General features: G+C 30.6%; 1 protein-coding gene across 1 annotated transcript in view; it reads left to right on the top strand.

The window, feature by feature from the left end:
- The window catches only part of Smp_153020 (hypothetical protein), a gene marked incomplete at both ends in the record, with an annotated part of 24,416 nt that extends 9,352 nt beyond the window's left edge, over positions 1-15,064 (top strand). The window contains 4 exons of the mRNA XM_018798670.1: positions 7,409-7,621; positions 11,667-11,877; positions 13,479-13,539; positions 14,657-15,064. Of these exons, the coding sequence (XP_018653589.1) occupies positions 7,409-7,621; positions 11,667-11,877; positions 13,479-13,539; positions 14,657-15,064 (893 nt within the window). The remainder of the gene's footprint in view (positions 1-7,408; positions 7,622-11,666; positions 11,878-13,478; positions 13,540-14,656) is intronic.
- Positions 15,065-15,355: the final 291 nt, after the last annotated feature.

Genomic DNA, 15,355 nt, shown 5'->3' with positions numbered 1-15,355 from the left:
AACGTGCGTCCTGGATTCCACTGCTAGCCACTATCCATCTTTGCTTATTATTATCAAAGCCTGTTATTTATTAAATCATAATAAACCATTTTAGAATTATTATTTATTCTCCAAACTTTACTGATAAAACTTGATGAATATTGAGGGAATGACAAAATAACACAAATAATGATCATTCTAATTGGTTTGTGTGCCAACAGTTCTAAGTAAAGATTAGATATTTATCAGAAACTAATCTTGATATAAAATCAGGAATGGTTGTTGATATGTTCGTTTTTGATGGTTCAAATAATATCGCAATTCACATTTTCAATCATGAACTGATAACCTTTGAAAAGAAAGAAGAACTTGACAGTTGTTTTGGCTTAGTTTGAAATCACTCATTAGTGCTCATCTACGACCACACCTGGTATAATAGGTTTAATTTTCACGAATAACCTTAGCGACATTTAAGTTGCGTAGAAAGAATAAGTTGAAAAAGATCTCCCTTTATTGAAATTTATCGTCCAGATGACTATTATTGAACTGACAATATTTAGATTAATTAATTTAACACTACAGATTAACATTTAATTGTATATATGGTCTGGTTTTTCGACTAAAATGTGTAATGACTAGGTATCTTACTGATAATAACTGCTTTATTTATTACAGCGAAGGGTTATTAGTGCCAATAGTTCACTACTGTCTTGAAGAGAATAAGAGCAAAGACTTGAGGAGAAAAATATTATTTTTATTTCATTTGGTTAAGTTCTCGTCAGTTACTGACATCTTATAATGTATTTAAAATTAAATTTACCAAGTGAATTTGAAAATACTGATATTGTGGTGTGGTCTACGTATATCCACATAAGTAGTATATGGTGATGGTCAGATATTGAATGTATTTCACTAGAAGATCGATAAGGAACGAACAAGAATGAAGCGCAATCGGTATGAAAATGTCTGAACAATAAAATCAGAGAAGACGGATTGATATTTGCAGAAGGAACAGTTACGATTGAGACAATTGATTGTTATTTTGCAAATTAACTATTTAATGTATGGTTATCAGAATTTAGTGAGATGGTCTGTAATTTGTGCTGAAATACATTCGATTGTCCCCACCCGTGTTTTTGTTCACTACAATATAAATGACGAACACTTTAATAAAACAAATGACTCCAATAGGAAATTGTTTTCAGCATATGTAACCACTTAATTGTAGTCCTTCGGTCATCTATTGCTATCATTGTTGTGGAATGTATTTGAAATATTTCTGTTAATTGCCCTAAATTTATTTACATGTTTTCTAAACTATGCTGTTGCGTGCTTAAAATGTTTTCTAACTAAAGTCATTTGTGTGAGTAATTTCAATCAATTTTTATAATTCTAATTTTTAGGTATTTTAGGTTGTGAGTAGTTGATAGAAATTTGAGAAAATTATTAGAAAGAAGTAAAACAGATGTCAGTTCTATCACTTGTAGACCTGTAATGGAGTCGATATTTAGTGCATAAATTAACTTTTATCAACAGTGTTATTTTTCTTCTTTGCATAGAGCCATATCAGTCTTGTTTCGTCAAATAAATAACATATAACAGTTTGTATCACAATCATAACAAACCATTAGGAGCACTAATAGCGCTTTGTTCAATTGCTACAAAAATTCATGCTAAAAGTACAGATATGCGAATGGAGAATGTTATTTTCAATAAGTTCTCATCAGGTTTTATTGTCATAAATCTAAATTAATGTTTCTAATGGAATAGCCAAGTTCAAAGCAAACATGTCATTCAAAACTACAGTTTGTAAAATCCAGGATTATTTGCGGAAAAGCATAACATGAGGTGAGGAAAATAATAATGTAATTGCAAATCAAAATAAATATTTGGTCTGCAATTGCATAATGAATAGAATAAAATGGATTAAGTAAGATTTAGTAAATAGGGATGGATGCCAATTACATTCCTCAAGTGTTTACAAGCGTCGTAATAAAATACTTAGATAAATGACTCAGATAATTCCAAGCTATGAAAATACAAAGATGAAAGCTGTACATACATTTGTCAAACTGTGTCTCTATAACACCAAAATGATTGTTGACAAATTGTCTTAGAAGTTGATCAAGATAAAAGAAGCAGTTGAACATATTTTTTGAACTTAAAGCTCCGGTTTTTTTTATCCGAATAGCCACTGCGTCATTTTATTCTGCTCAAACCTTTGTTCTTCTCCCCTTCAAGTAAATTAAATGGATTATATATACGCAATATATTAACATACATCTAAATCACAATTATTCTCAAGAGGATTTTTTGAGTGCTTATTATCAGTCAGTATCTTCCACTTACATTGAATCGCAAAAGCTTTATACTATTTTAAGCGCTGTGTTCTTTATCGTTATATGATGGATGTATGAATTTTAGTGCAGTAATCTCTTGTTTGTTCAAATTATGAAAAAAGGGAAATATGCCAAGAACCTCTGTTTCAGTGTATAATTCTCCTAGTGCTTAACATCCCGACAAGTTGTAAGATTTTTATAAAAACTTGTGATTGCATGCACTTGACCTTAATAACTACTCAGTTGAAAGTTTGTGCTGATGATGTCGTTCAGAAGGACGATGAAAGCTCCACAACCAAACCATCCAGCTCAGAGAACAAAACTCCATCAAAGTTAAATATCATCTAAATCGAGAAGGTTGGTTGTAACATTTACATAGTTGGAAAGAAAACCGACCCAATTATGTAATTATCTACCTTGTATTAGTTTATGGACTCTGTTTGAATTAAATCTAGAATTAGGTTCTTGAAAAGCAGATCAGACTGTATTTTATGTTTATACGTGTTACTCACCAAAGCAAGATATTTGGTTTTATATTTAATTAATTCTAATTCTATTGTATTTTATGGAAAATAAACTTGTGTAGATCATATACAACCGGTTACAGTTTTTTAAAGCGTATAACAAAGAAAATACATTTCCGTTTTTTCTCACTTTATTATAGCTATCCATATTTTGAATTCCTGCCAATAAGTTTGACCTCTGATAGTAAACAATCAGAAATTTCATCTTTGACCAATCTGTGTAAGTTTACAAACTTATTATGTTCCCTACTCTCTCTCATTAGAGAGAGTAATTTTTCTCGAAAACTTCTCGATTCGCCTTAGTACTATAGGTTATTCATTTTTATTTTACTGACATCAGCTTATTCATCGGTTATTGATGTTACTTACTGTTACCCCTCCTAGAGCATAGGCTCAGAATCGATCACAAAGGCGTAAGTGTATACACTCTCTGTCTTCCTTTAAACTATGAGATTAAAATTGCTTTATATCTTTCTTTCTTCCTGTACTATACCCTTATATACAATGTTTCTTTTATATATTACCACCATTAAATTAACTACTTCTATGAATTCGGTGTTCATTTTGTTGTACTAATGAGGCTATGGAAACTTGGACTGATGCATATATGTGCCTGGTCCTACGTTGTAGCTGACTGACTGACCTTCCTTTTCAATTGTTACTAAATGATATTCATTACTTTGATGTCTACCTTTAATTTCCTAGCCAGTGTGTTCTTTAGTCCTTTTTCCTTCTTAACTTGAGGAATACCAAGTTAAGGTTTGTTTTGTGATGATGATTTCTGCAATATGTGCGCTTTCCACGTTCTGTTATTCCCTACGTTCCTCTGCAGTTGGGAGCTGGTTTCTTTGCCTTAGTAGGCTGCTGCTGATGGTATCTGGCTAACGGATCTGGAGTATCTTAGTGTTTATAAATACCTGTACTTTTTGGATGATGGTTGTAGTAGTCTTTCAAGTTTAAGCTCAGTAAAATAAAACTGTCTTGTTGTTTGTGTTGAAAATTCTGATTATGGCGGTGACTGACAGTTGTTTTGAGTTGCAGATGCTGTTCAGTTGTAATGATGCTGCCCTTGATTTGCTAATCCGTGCCTTCACAGCTTCATCGAATTTCCCTTGTTTATCAATGCTACTGCCTAGGTACGTAAAACTTTCCATCTCTTCCAGAGCTTCTCCATTAAGTGTGACTTGGATGGTGCTCACTGCATTGTATTTCAAGATCTTGTTTTTCCCCTCGTGTATGTTGAGGTTATTGATGTCGATGAACGCAAACATAAGTACAGTAAATATTTGTTGTATACTGCAATAAATACTATCGACATATAAAAATGGATGGATTTGGGCTTTTTTATTATTTGACTATTAAGAACCAAGGTTAGTGTTGAAATTGTTCATTTTGTCTAAGTTGCATTCTGTCTAATTTTTCACAACGTATCACTCGCCATTAAAAATTGATTCGATCAAATTCTGATTATTTCAAAAGTTCTCTATTGTGAAAAAGGATACAAATTTGTTCGGACGAAGCATTTATTTCATCTCTTCATAGTGTTTTTTCTCTATCTTAACTCATTTTTCTAGCTACAATACCATCTAATTTTTAGATCGTTATTTATTTATTTGTTCGGGCGTTATTTATAAGATTTTAAAAGCGTGTAAAGACTAATTTATTTTTGTTAATTGCTAATAATTTAGCTTGACCCATTAGTATGCTGGTCCTAATTTATAGGCGTTTTTTCTTTGATCATGCCTTTTATATGGCATAATAGACAAACGAAAAACTCACGATTTGAGATTTAGACAGAAGTTAACATTTACCAAATGGAGGTATTTATAACTGCAGTAATGGATAACAGAGAAAAATTATGAAATGGACTAGTTGTTTTAAATTTTGAATAAGAGTTAAACTAACTGATGGCAAACTTGCATGAGATTACTGACTATTCATCTAGAGAATGTCGATAATCAGTGGTTTACTGATTGTATTTTTTGCTAGTGATTATAAATAGGAACAATTAAAATATTTGCTCCATATTTCTAGGAGTTTCTTTGATTTGCCTTATTACACTGACTCCTCAGTTAATTTATTATCGCTTCACTTTTTTCATGAAATTTATCGGAGTCGAATTTATGAGTGGTTTAGAATGACTGTATACTTTACCGATTACTTCTTTTTTTTTAATTTCATGACTTGGTTACTCAGTAGAAAAGCGTGTAAAATTATCATAAGCAGTCTGCTTAACTTTTACAAAAGTGATAATAATAACAACACAGTATTCTTCAAAAACAATCAAAATCACTTATATTATTGAAAGTACAATTTGAGCTGAGGATTATTTCTCTTCAATTAGCTCATCATGGTCTAATATTTGAATATAAAATCAATATCGCTGAGATAGTTGTAAGTAAATTAACATGTTAACAATGAGAACGAATTGCAAATCGACCGACTATTAAGACTGACTATATGTGAGTGAATATACGCAAAAACTGAAGTTTAAATTTGGATTTTAGAGTCAGTTTTATTGAGAGTACAACAAAGTGAAGCCATCATCATACTTCGGTACATCATCCAGAATGGTTGGACAAAAGACAAATAAGAATGGTAAACAAATATTCACACATACAATTAGTCGATAAAGACTCAGCATACAAATTTATACATCGAATCACACTTAATTTGCTCCATGTCTCAAGATTCCCTCCCCAACACCTGGCACAAAGCCACATGAATTCATCTAAATAAACTTGATCTTTGTATCCAAAAATGGTTTGTATGGCCCCTTTCTACTGACCACATTTAACTAATTGCAAACTTATACTTACATTTTTCTTGTCAAAATGGTACTTAATGATTCATAGTAGTCAACAGATTATGAGTCCAAATTTATGCGCATAATTATTATTTTATTCTTCTTAAATAGTCATTAGGAATAATTAAGTGATTCTAAAATTCAAACTTACGCTTACGTTTTTTGCACTTACATGTCTAAAAGAACCTATGTATTACTGTTCAATAGTTAATAATCCTAGGTTTTCATGAAATTTTGATTTAAAAACAAATAATGAATGAATTCCTTATGATGTAAACAATCAAATTTCAAACGTGTTTTAAAAAAATATTTCTGTGCATAATAAATAACTGATTTTTATTCTTTTGTAGCGTACTCAGGATCTATTTGTGTTTATTGGTCAAGATCATGTTATCTTTTCTTTTATCCTTTAGATAAGTTCTCCAAAAGTAAGACTTTTGCAAATAAAGTACTTATAGTTTGCTTTCCTCTTGGTATCTTCATGTTTTCAGCTTACATGGATAAACAGACCAAAAATATCAAGATTAGTTCAGGGAATCGAAACAGCTTTAAATACATTTTCAGAGTGTTTAGGCTAGGGTAATGAAAGCTCAACTGTTGAGTCATCTTCCAATCTAACCAGCTTTTTAACTCGTCAGGAGATATCAATTTAGGGACTACTTTAATGGAGTAGGTATACAATCAATATTTTCAAAATTCGTTAATATGTATCTCGGCATCGTGAGTTCTCTACTATAATCTTGATTAATACCATTTTAGAGGTCGTTAAAAACGTTATCCTATTATTAAGTCAGTAATAAATTGTAACAAACCTTTGTAAGCTGGACAATTTATAAGTTAGAGTTAGAGTAACTGAATTATAGGGGTCGAAAACAGTCCATTCAAATATGTCCTAATCAATAATTATTCAGGTTTGATGTAAATTAACAGATATCTGTTATTTATTTGATGACCACAGATCATCATTGGTCACATAACTTTGAATATAGAACATGGAAACTAAGGCATCCATGGGATGGTTACAGATGCAATAGAAATTTTATTAGATTTAAAACATCGAACTCATTCTACTGATTGTTTAGTTAAACTGTTACACTTGACTTTTCAACTTATCAGATCAGTAAGATAAACCACTTGGTAAACGACTTATAATACCTCTACTACACTTGATTTTGTTTACGTTTAATTTCATCATGTCCTTCGACCAACTTATTTAACAAAGTGTCACTAGAACAATAACAATTTGTATATCTTGATATTATTATCATGTCTGTATGAACATGTGTGCTTGATCACATGTGACAGCCTACGCACATACCTCTCTCTCTAACTTAAATGTTAGTTGCTTAGATCTCACATTGAATCATATATACATGTGCTTGAATCTTATTACTGGATTTAACTCTTCATTCACCTCTATGTTCACTCGTTCGCGCGCATTGGCTTTTCTGCTCGAATTTTGTGCTTACGGTTTATTGATCTGAATTTACACAATGTTGGGATTTATTTAATAGCGGTTATCAGGATGATTGGTATACGAAGTCTATCGGATTATCTCGAAGCTGGTCCACTATAGATTTTTTATTTTTAGTAATCTAGACACAAGAACAGTTTAAAGACCGAGAATTAATTTCTGCATACTTACTGTATCTGGAAAAAATACGAAGTTATAGATAATTGAGAAACATCTGAATTTAATGATGTCAACCTGTTAATAATTAAACTTATCTTATTTTTTTCTGCTTTATTTCTCTACATAGCCGAAGAAGGTGTAATAGAAGAAGTACGATATTTCGGTTCAGAAATAACGTATATTTCAGTTATTTATTCTAGTCGTTCCGTTAATGCAAACGAAACATCCATTGATGATAAAGAAAATCTACCGAAGAAGCTAGATTTAATTAATTCGAGGAATAATTATCTGGTGATTGGTCTTCAATCTAGATTAGTTATAATTAAAGAGCTACAGTCAGGTTAGTCCATCTTAATGGTCATTAACTATTAACTGACAGAATAATGATCTTTGTTGCGCAAATATTTTAATGAATACTATTCGTAGTTTTCATTAGAAATTGGTCTAAACTGAGGAATATTTTATTATACATCATAACTGACTATAGCTAAAAACTACTGAAAACTAGGAAGATGGCTGTTTTTCCTAAATACAAGCCTTCGCAGTAGTAGCGCTTCTGTGCCACCTCATTAGGTATCAGACTCAAGACTTATAATTTGCATAGGGAGCTTTTAACCCCTCGGAGTTTGTTGCTAGTGAACACATAATAGACAAATTTATCAAGAACCATCTAACACTAGAGAGCTATTCTGTACTTGACCTACAGTTTCACCGTGTGGCTGTATTTAAAATATCTAGGTTTCGTAGTTTTAATATACACTGTTGAATAGCTAGTCGAAATAAAATGATCATTATTTTTCAACATTAGTTCAGTTTCTAAATACATCTATGTCCTTGTTATCTAATTTTCTAAGGTATTGATCAATTTTTAATTCTATACATTCATTTGAAATATGATAACTTCTTTTCAGCTAATAAACGTACTTTGGACAATTGTTATCATATATAAGGATATTTACACGATCATTTCTCCGATAAGTTAAATTCAGTAGTGTAAATGTTATGTAGATTATGAAGTCGATGTACAAAGTAGACGAAATTTGCTTGACAGTAATTCGAAAACAATATGCTAACTGAATTGTATTTAACTTGTAAAAAGAAACCATAGAGATGATACATATGTAATTCATTTTCATCTATAGCTTCCACAGTGATTATTTATAATCAAGTATTTTCATGACAAATGTTTATTCATTGTACATTGAGACATAATTTAAAATGGCTTTAAAACGCTTGAAAAAAAGATTGTTACTTTTAAATAAATGAGGACAACAGATAAGAAAGGATATGAATATTGAGTTAACAGCTTTTTCTCTGGTTTCATTACCTAGAATTAGTCAAAATACAATGTATTCCACATTTCCTTGCAGCTTGATTTAGTATTGTCCTCCTTTACGGTTAACTAAGCATGAAAGTATGTTATTTGAAATTAAGTTTTTGTACGTTAATTAAACTTGTGTATTCAATGATCATCATTTTGTCAGATTGATTCGGGTAGAATAAAATAGAATTGAATTACCAACTGAAAATATGATTTGAATGAACCATTAATTTTTTTGATTATTTAGAAATAAAATGTTACCTAATACTGTGTCCGGTGAACCAAGCGCATTGTTTTATTGAAATGAACAAAATGAAAAATATCTTATGTATTTCACAATATAATTTATTAAATCGTGCATTTTGATTACAATCACACCAATTTAATTTATTTTTATTATTATAATAACACTTTTATATAAGAGATGGAGTGAACATCAACTCTGTGATGTAGGTAAATCTAGCTGACGTGTCCCATGGGACGAAACGCACACCCTGGCTTCCACTACTAGCCACCATCCATCTTTGCGTATAATGCTTATGGCTTAAGGCAATATCGAGGCAATCCTTAGAGGATGCACATATGCCAATAAGAGACTGGTTAATTTCAATCCAAAACGTCAATGAGAAGATTTAAACAAACAATACAAAAACGAATCAAAACGAGTTTTTTACGAAAACACAAATGAAATAATTCGAGTGGACAGAAAATAAAGAGTGAAATATCTTTAGCATACCACGAGTTGGGAAAATGTGACATTTGGCTCGTTCTGCACCAAAAGCTTCATGAATCTGTAATCCACGAAGTTATAACTGCTTTAAACTTAAGTTACAAAACTTTTTCCAGTCGATTATTAATGGATTAACAGGATGATTTCAGTTTACTAGGAGCATTTCAAGAAGAAACAAGAATCATTGTTAAAATTGAATGAACATGATAGTCGATAAACGTGGCTATGAAATTTTTGCTACACAGTACATTGAAAGATTTTCAAGTCAATAAGGCATTTATTACAAACATTCTAAGATTTCTATCTCTTTGTTATCATTTATGTTATAAATCATTTGTGGGTGGTGATCACCTCAAAGAATGTATATTACAGACAATTTGTGCATTTAGGCTTCTTTTTACCAGATGAGGTGAATGAATTTAAAAAACTAACGAATGAATAAGAGCAACTCAACCCGGTTATTTTAGATCTGTGTACCTGAAAGTTTTGTGAATGCCGCTGATATATTTCTCTAACGATCATCAGTAATGTGAAACTTGGGATCGAAAACTATTACTGACTTACTCTGTGTTAAAAATATCACTACAGAGTTCACCATAATGTTGTCTCACTTGATGGAATAACCAAAAGGAATTTTTCGACTAATATATGTTTGTCAAAACTTAAAATTTGAGGGATCAATAGATTTTCATTCGTCGATTTATTACCTATATAGTTTTCTGTGTTTGTCGTTTGCGGCAGATAATCAACATTTTTAATAAACTCTTAAACTTGAATTATTTTGAAAATGAGAACTCATAAGTAAATATCATTTCAAGTTATCATTGAAATAAGCGTAAAAAGAACTAAAGATATATTTTATAAGAATAAAAATAATTTATTACTCAATTAAAAAATAACCATTCTGCAATCAACTCCTATCTTGCAGTTAACGCAAAAAAATGACAATATGGATAAAAGGAAATGGATAATTTGTCATCGAAACCATTCAACCAACCAACCAAACAAACAAACGAACAAATACTTTAATAGGCTGAAAATAATCATTTACTAATTAAATTTAATTTTACTTTCTATTTTCTTTCAGCAAACTTACTTTTTTCATTATTCAACAACGGTTGATTGTTGTTGTGTCTCATCCTAATCTCTTCAAAAATTGATATCACTTCCCTGTTCCTTTATACTGCTTTGTATTTGAGTGCATTTATATAAAAGGAGAAATTTGTAGTCAGTAATCAATCGATTAATTAATAAAAGTATAGGCAACAGCGTTACTTCACTTACAGTATGTTACGTCGAAAAATAAAATACTTGCATTTCAATTTATTCAAGAAATACTAATTATAAGAGAGTCCTTGAGCTTTACTATTTTCTAGTCCAAAAAGTATTCTAATAGACAAATTATTTTATTATTTAAAAAAACATGAATATCTGCTTTTAAAAGTATGTATTGAACTGGGAGTCTGGAAACTACCTTTTGTTTTCTAGTAATATGCCTTTAAAACATGATATTTTTATGTAATTTGTTATAATGCTTACAAAAAGCGGTAATTTCAAAAGGTTCATCATCTAATTTCGATATGTGCACACGTGAAATCAGGGTGTACTGTAATGAATCAGTTGATATTATCTCTCATTATCAAACTGTAACATTTGTATATCACATTTAAGGTAAATGAAGAGATGTTGCATTGAAGGTGGTTTCAGTCAAAGTTTTATATCATTCGGAGTGTCGTTTAAAATCAGCTACAACCAAAAATCTGTACCATTTTATTTTGGAGTATTGAATAATCAAGACATCATCTATTCATTTTCAATTGATTCCCAATATAACACGATGAATGATGTCGTTTCTTTCAAATCAGATACCGTTGAACTTCATCATTAACGACTCCGCACTGGAAGCCAAGAGGCCATTTCTGATCTGATCACTTGTGAGCACGTGATTATATTTTGGTTGAAAAGTTTGGCCTTGCCTAGTCTCGAGTGAGACGTTTGTCATGAATGATATTAATTGGTCGTCGAGCTAAGTAGCAAAATTTGTTGAAACTTAGGATTGTTGATGACTGAATTCCTACAAATAGTCTAAGGATCAAGTTCTAGATATGAACCCTAGAAGTCCTTAGTTGAACTCTTTGCCCCATATCTTGTTTCCAATGATACCTGAGATTATGCTCATTCGAGAGAAAAACAGCTTATAAACCGAGTGAGCATCCGTAAACTCTTTCAAGCAAAGTACTACTGATATAATATTTCATTTACTCTTTGATAATTATAACATGAAACAATTACTTAAATATGATGTATAACTAATTCATATATCTTCATTTTTAGGAAGATACTTACCTCTATTTTATACCGAATTAGGATCACTGGTAGATGCTGGTCTGTCAATAAGTGCCAAATATATCAACTTACTCACTGCATGTTATCTAAATGGGAATAGACACTCAAACAAAGACGATTTGATGTTACACAAGAAATTCACGTTTGATATTTATAATTTAGATGAAAATCAATTGACTTGGAAAAAAACGCATATTGTGTATGTTGGAATATTCATGCCAGTTATTCTTTAAAAAAAAGATACTATTTTCTTAACATTTGACATAGACTGTATTTCTTGTGTATCATAAGAAAATTGGCGAAATACCAGTCGTTTAATACACATAATTATTTACATAAACCAGGAAAGATAATAATCATCATGGATTGAATTCTTAAACTCAACTATTTATTTTTCATATTTTAAATGTAGATTGAATAATCGATACAATCTGAGTCATTCACTGATAACTATACAAGGCTAATAGAATAGTTAATTAATCGATTGATATGGAAAATTCACTTTAATGATTCATAAGCTAAATAACATTGAATGGAATATGGAATTAATGTGTTCTAGTTATGGTATTAATATCCTAGTAAATATTTGAGATGTCATAAGATGACTTTTATTGAAAACGAATAACTTATATTCATTGAGCAAGGTATTCTCAAAATTGTAGTGACCTACTTTTATGACGAGAGCGCGATTGGTATAATGGAACCAGTTGTACCAGTGATTGTTTCACTGTACTTGTTTGTTTAACTGTACCAAAGACACTTTTCCTTCCGTTGCCTGTAACCTTGTACGAGCTCGCTTCTGCTCGGCAGTTCCGCTTGTAATCTTTGGCACGTCTCGGTATTCTTTCGATACCACGAGATTGCCAACAAATATACCTTATTGCAACCATTAACAGTCTTCTGCTTTTTGGCCTATTGAGGGATCCAAGTTGATACCTGGCACGTCATTCTCCTGCAGTGGTGATCATGGTCAATCGCGACTGGAAGCCATCTGCAAACTTGTGTGAAACATGTTTTTAAATAATAACGATAACAAATCACCATCAGTGTAACACCGATCAGAATAATTATAATATCTTTAGCAATCTATATGGTTGAAATTCATTAGTTCCTAACTAGATTTTTTCTAAAAATATTATGAAATAAATTTGTTTATAAATTTTAGTTTGTTGTTAGGTAATTCTTAACATCATATAGTGGTAATTGATGTGGCTAAACGGATATAACTGACAAAAGAAAGAGGAAAATAAAATAAACAGTTATAAATTTATTTAAATCAAAACTAGACTCTAAATTCACTTGGTATTGTTTGTTTGAATCTTCCAATTGATCAGTCTCTTATTGGCATATGTGCATACTGTATGTATTGCCTCGATATAGCCTTAATTGACAATCATTATAAGCAAAGATGGATATCTATCTTTGCTTATAAAATTAGACTCTTCCTATATGTATAAAAGATTAGTTAAATTTTAAAATAACGACTAGCTCAGTCAATTAGTAGTTAATTAATCAATAGTATATCATGAGAAACCAAACTATCATAATGATGATAGTAAACATATTATAAATCATAAAAATAACCGGTTTATTCAATCATAATCTTGATCCCATTTTTTAAAAAAATATTAAATCACTTCATCTAATTGATTACATTATAGTTTTATCGATAGAATTGGAATAGTTTTAATGATGAATCAGCTATACTACTTAATGATTGACTAAATATTAATAATATTTAACTAGTAATGGTTAATTTATTATTTGTTACTATGAAAATATTGTTTTTTTTATTCTTAGGGGAAAGAAGAATTTTCATTGTCAAGCAATTACCATTTTAACTGTAGATGATAATTTCAATGTAAGTTGATAGACAATTTACAAGAATTGAAATGCAGATTTTACTACTCTGTTAAAAAAAAAGAAAAGAAAATTCAACGATGGATTTTTCTCTTTTTTTCCAAAGAAATTTATTGTTCATATTCAATTTCCTTAATATTTCTGAACAATAACATTCACGTCACATTTGATGTTTTTATAATTTATACATCGTATTATTAATAATGTCGGATAATTGTTTAGGGTGACTCCAAAAAAAACACAAAGCAGACTTACTTTTCTGGTTCCGTTTTGAAAACATTATTTTTTTTTCTTTTTAAATTTCTGTCTAAAAATTAGTAGGCTACGATTAAATAGAATTAACCATACCCCTGAAATACTGTTTTTATCAATTTCCTTTTTTTGTCTCTTTTTCTTTGGGTAGTAGTAAGTATTACATTGTTTTTTTCTACACTGACTTGTAATATCTCTCTTTCCTCAGTATACTTGTTTCAGTTTTATTAAATTAAATGTTGCATTTTGGCATCAGATAAGAAACTGTATTTATTTATTATGTTTGTCTTTCTGTAACGTACAAGTAGGATAAAAATTTGCTTAGAACGAGAAAGTTACTTTACCCGTAACTTTCTTGTGGATTTCTTTTATAGGAGATCACATTTATCTAAGTTTTTATGTTCACGTTAACTGATGCTTGATCCGTAAACAATATTATGTTCATCTATTCAGTAGCATTGATCACATTCTGTTAATGAAGTTAGAGTTAGGGTAATGGTCTATGTGGCTCCACATGGAAGAAGGGTATATTTAGTTTGATACTTACAGATAACATATAAGAACTTTCATCTAAATTGGAGCGAATAGTTTCACAGTATTTGGGCGCCGAGTTGATGTAAGACATTAAATAAGAATAATATATTTGTAAAATCTCAGCGACTGAATTTTAGATTTTACAAATATATTATTCCAATTTAATGTCTCAGAGATAACAGTTTTCTGAGGACGACAAAAACACCATGGCTGGCAACTGTTGACATAGGTGAGACCTAAATCCATGGATTTCTGCCAACTATCTTCAATTTTTTAGTAAGATTATGTTTACTTTATTGTTAAGCAGCATTCTTTTTTCTTAAAAAATCTAGGTTGTTGTCTGTTTAGTCTCATCAAAGGATTTGCTCATTTATTCCCTGGATCATCAACAAAATTGCTTACATCACCAACAGCCGGTTAAACAACATATCGAATCAGATCAATCAAACCAGGTGGTTGACGCTGATCTAGATCAGTTCTGTCAAAGTTCTATTCAAATTAGTTTACCTAACCCATACGTAATTAATTTAAACACAGGGACAGTTAGTTTATTCCCAGAAGTCAATGAACAATGGATAGACAACGTCGAATTCTACAATCAATTATGTTTGACTTCATGTTCAGCAAAATCAAGTATTCAGGAAGTTGAAAATGATAGTCATGTAAATCACGAAGGGAAAAAAGAGGAAAAATTAAATAGAAGACAAGGCACTTATCAACTTTGGATACGAGGTAGTTAAAAAAATGTTAAGTTATGATAAAATTTATATAAGTTATGAACAGTTGGTGTATTCATTTGCGGTTTTCAAAAATCTAAATGATCATTATGATTATAAAAACCCTTAAAGTCCAGCCAATTTAAAGCTATCTTAGGTATTTCAGTTGAGATCTTTTATAATTAGGAAATGGCTTCAAAGTTATTTCCATTAACTAAGGAATTGTCGAAAGTCATTGAAATAAATATTTTTCTCTCGTTCAAGACTCTTTTGTACATTTGTCTGGAATACTTTCTCGTATTGTGTGACGTCGGT

The sequence above is a fragment of the Schistosoma mansoni genome, chromosome 7 (genome assembly GCF_000237925.1).
Source record: "Schistosoma mansoni strain Puerto Rico chromosome 7, complete genome".
In the NCBI taxonomy this organism is placed as follows: domain Eukaryota; kingdom Metazoa; phylum Platyhelminthes; class Trematoda; order Strigeidida; family Schistosomatidae; genus Schistosoma; species Schistosoma mansoni.
This window is presented reverse-complemented; position numbering and strand designations above follow the sequence as displayed.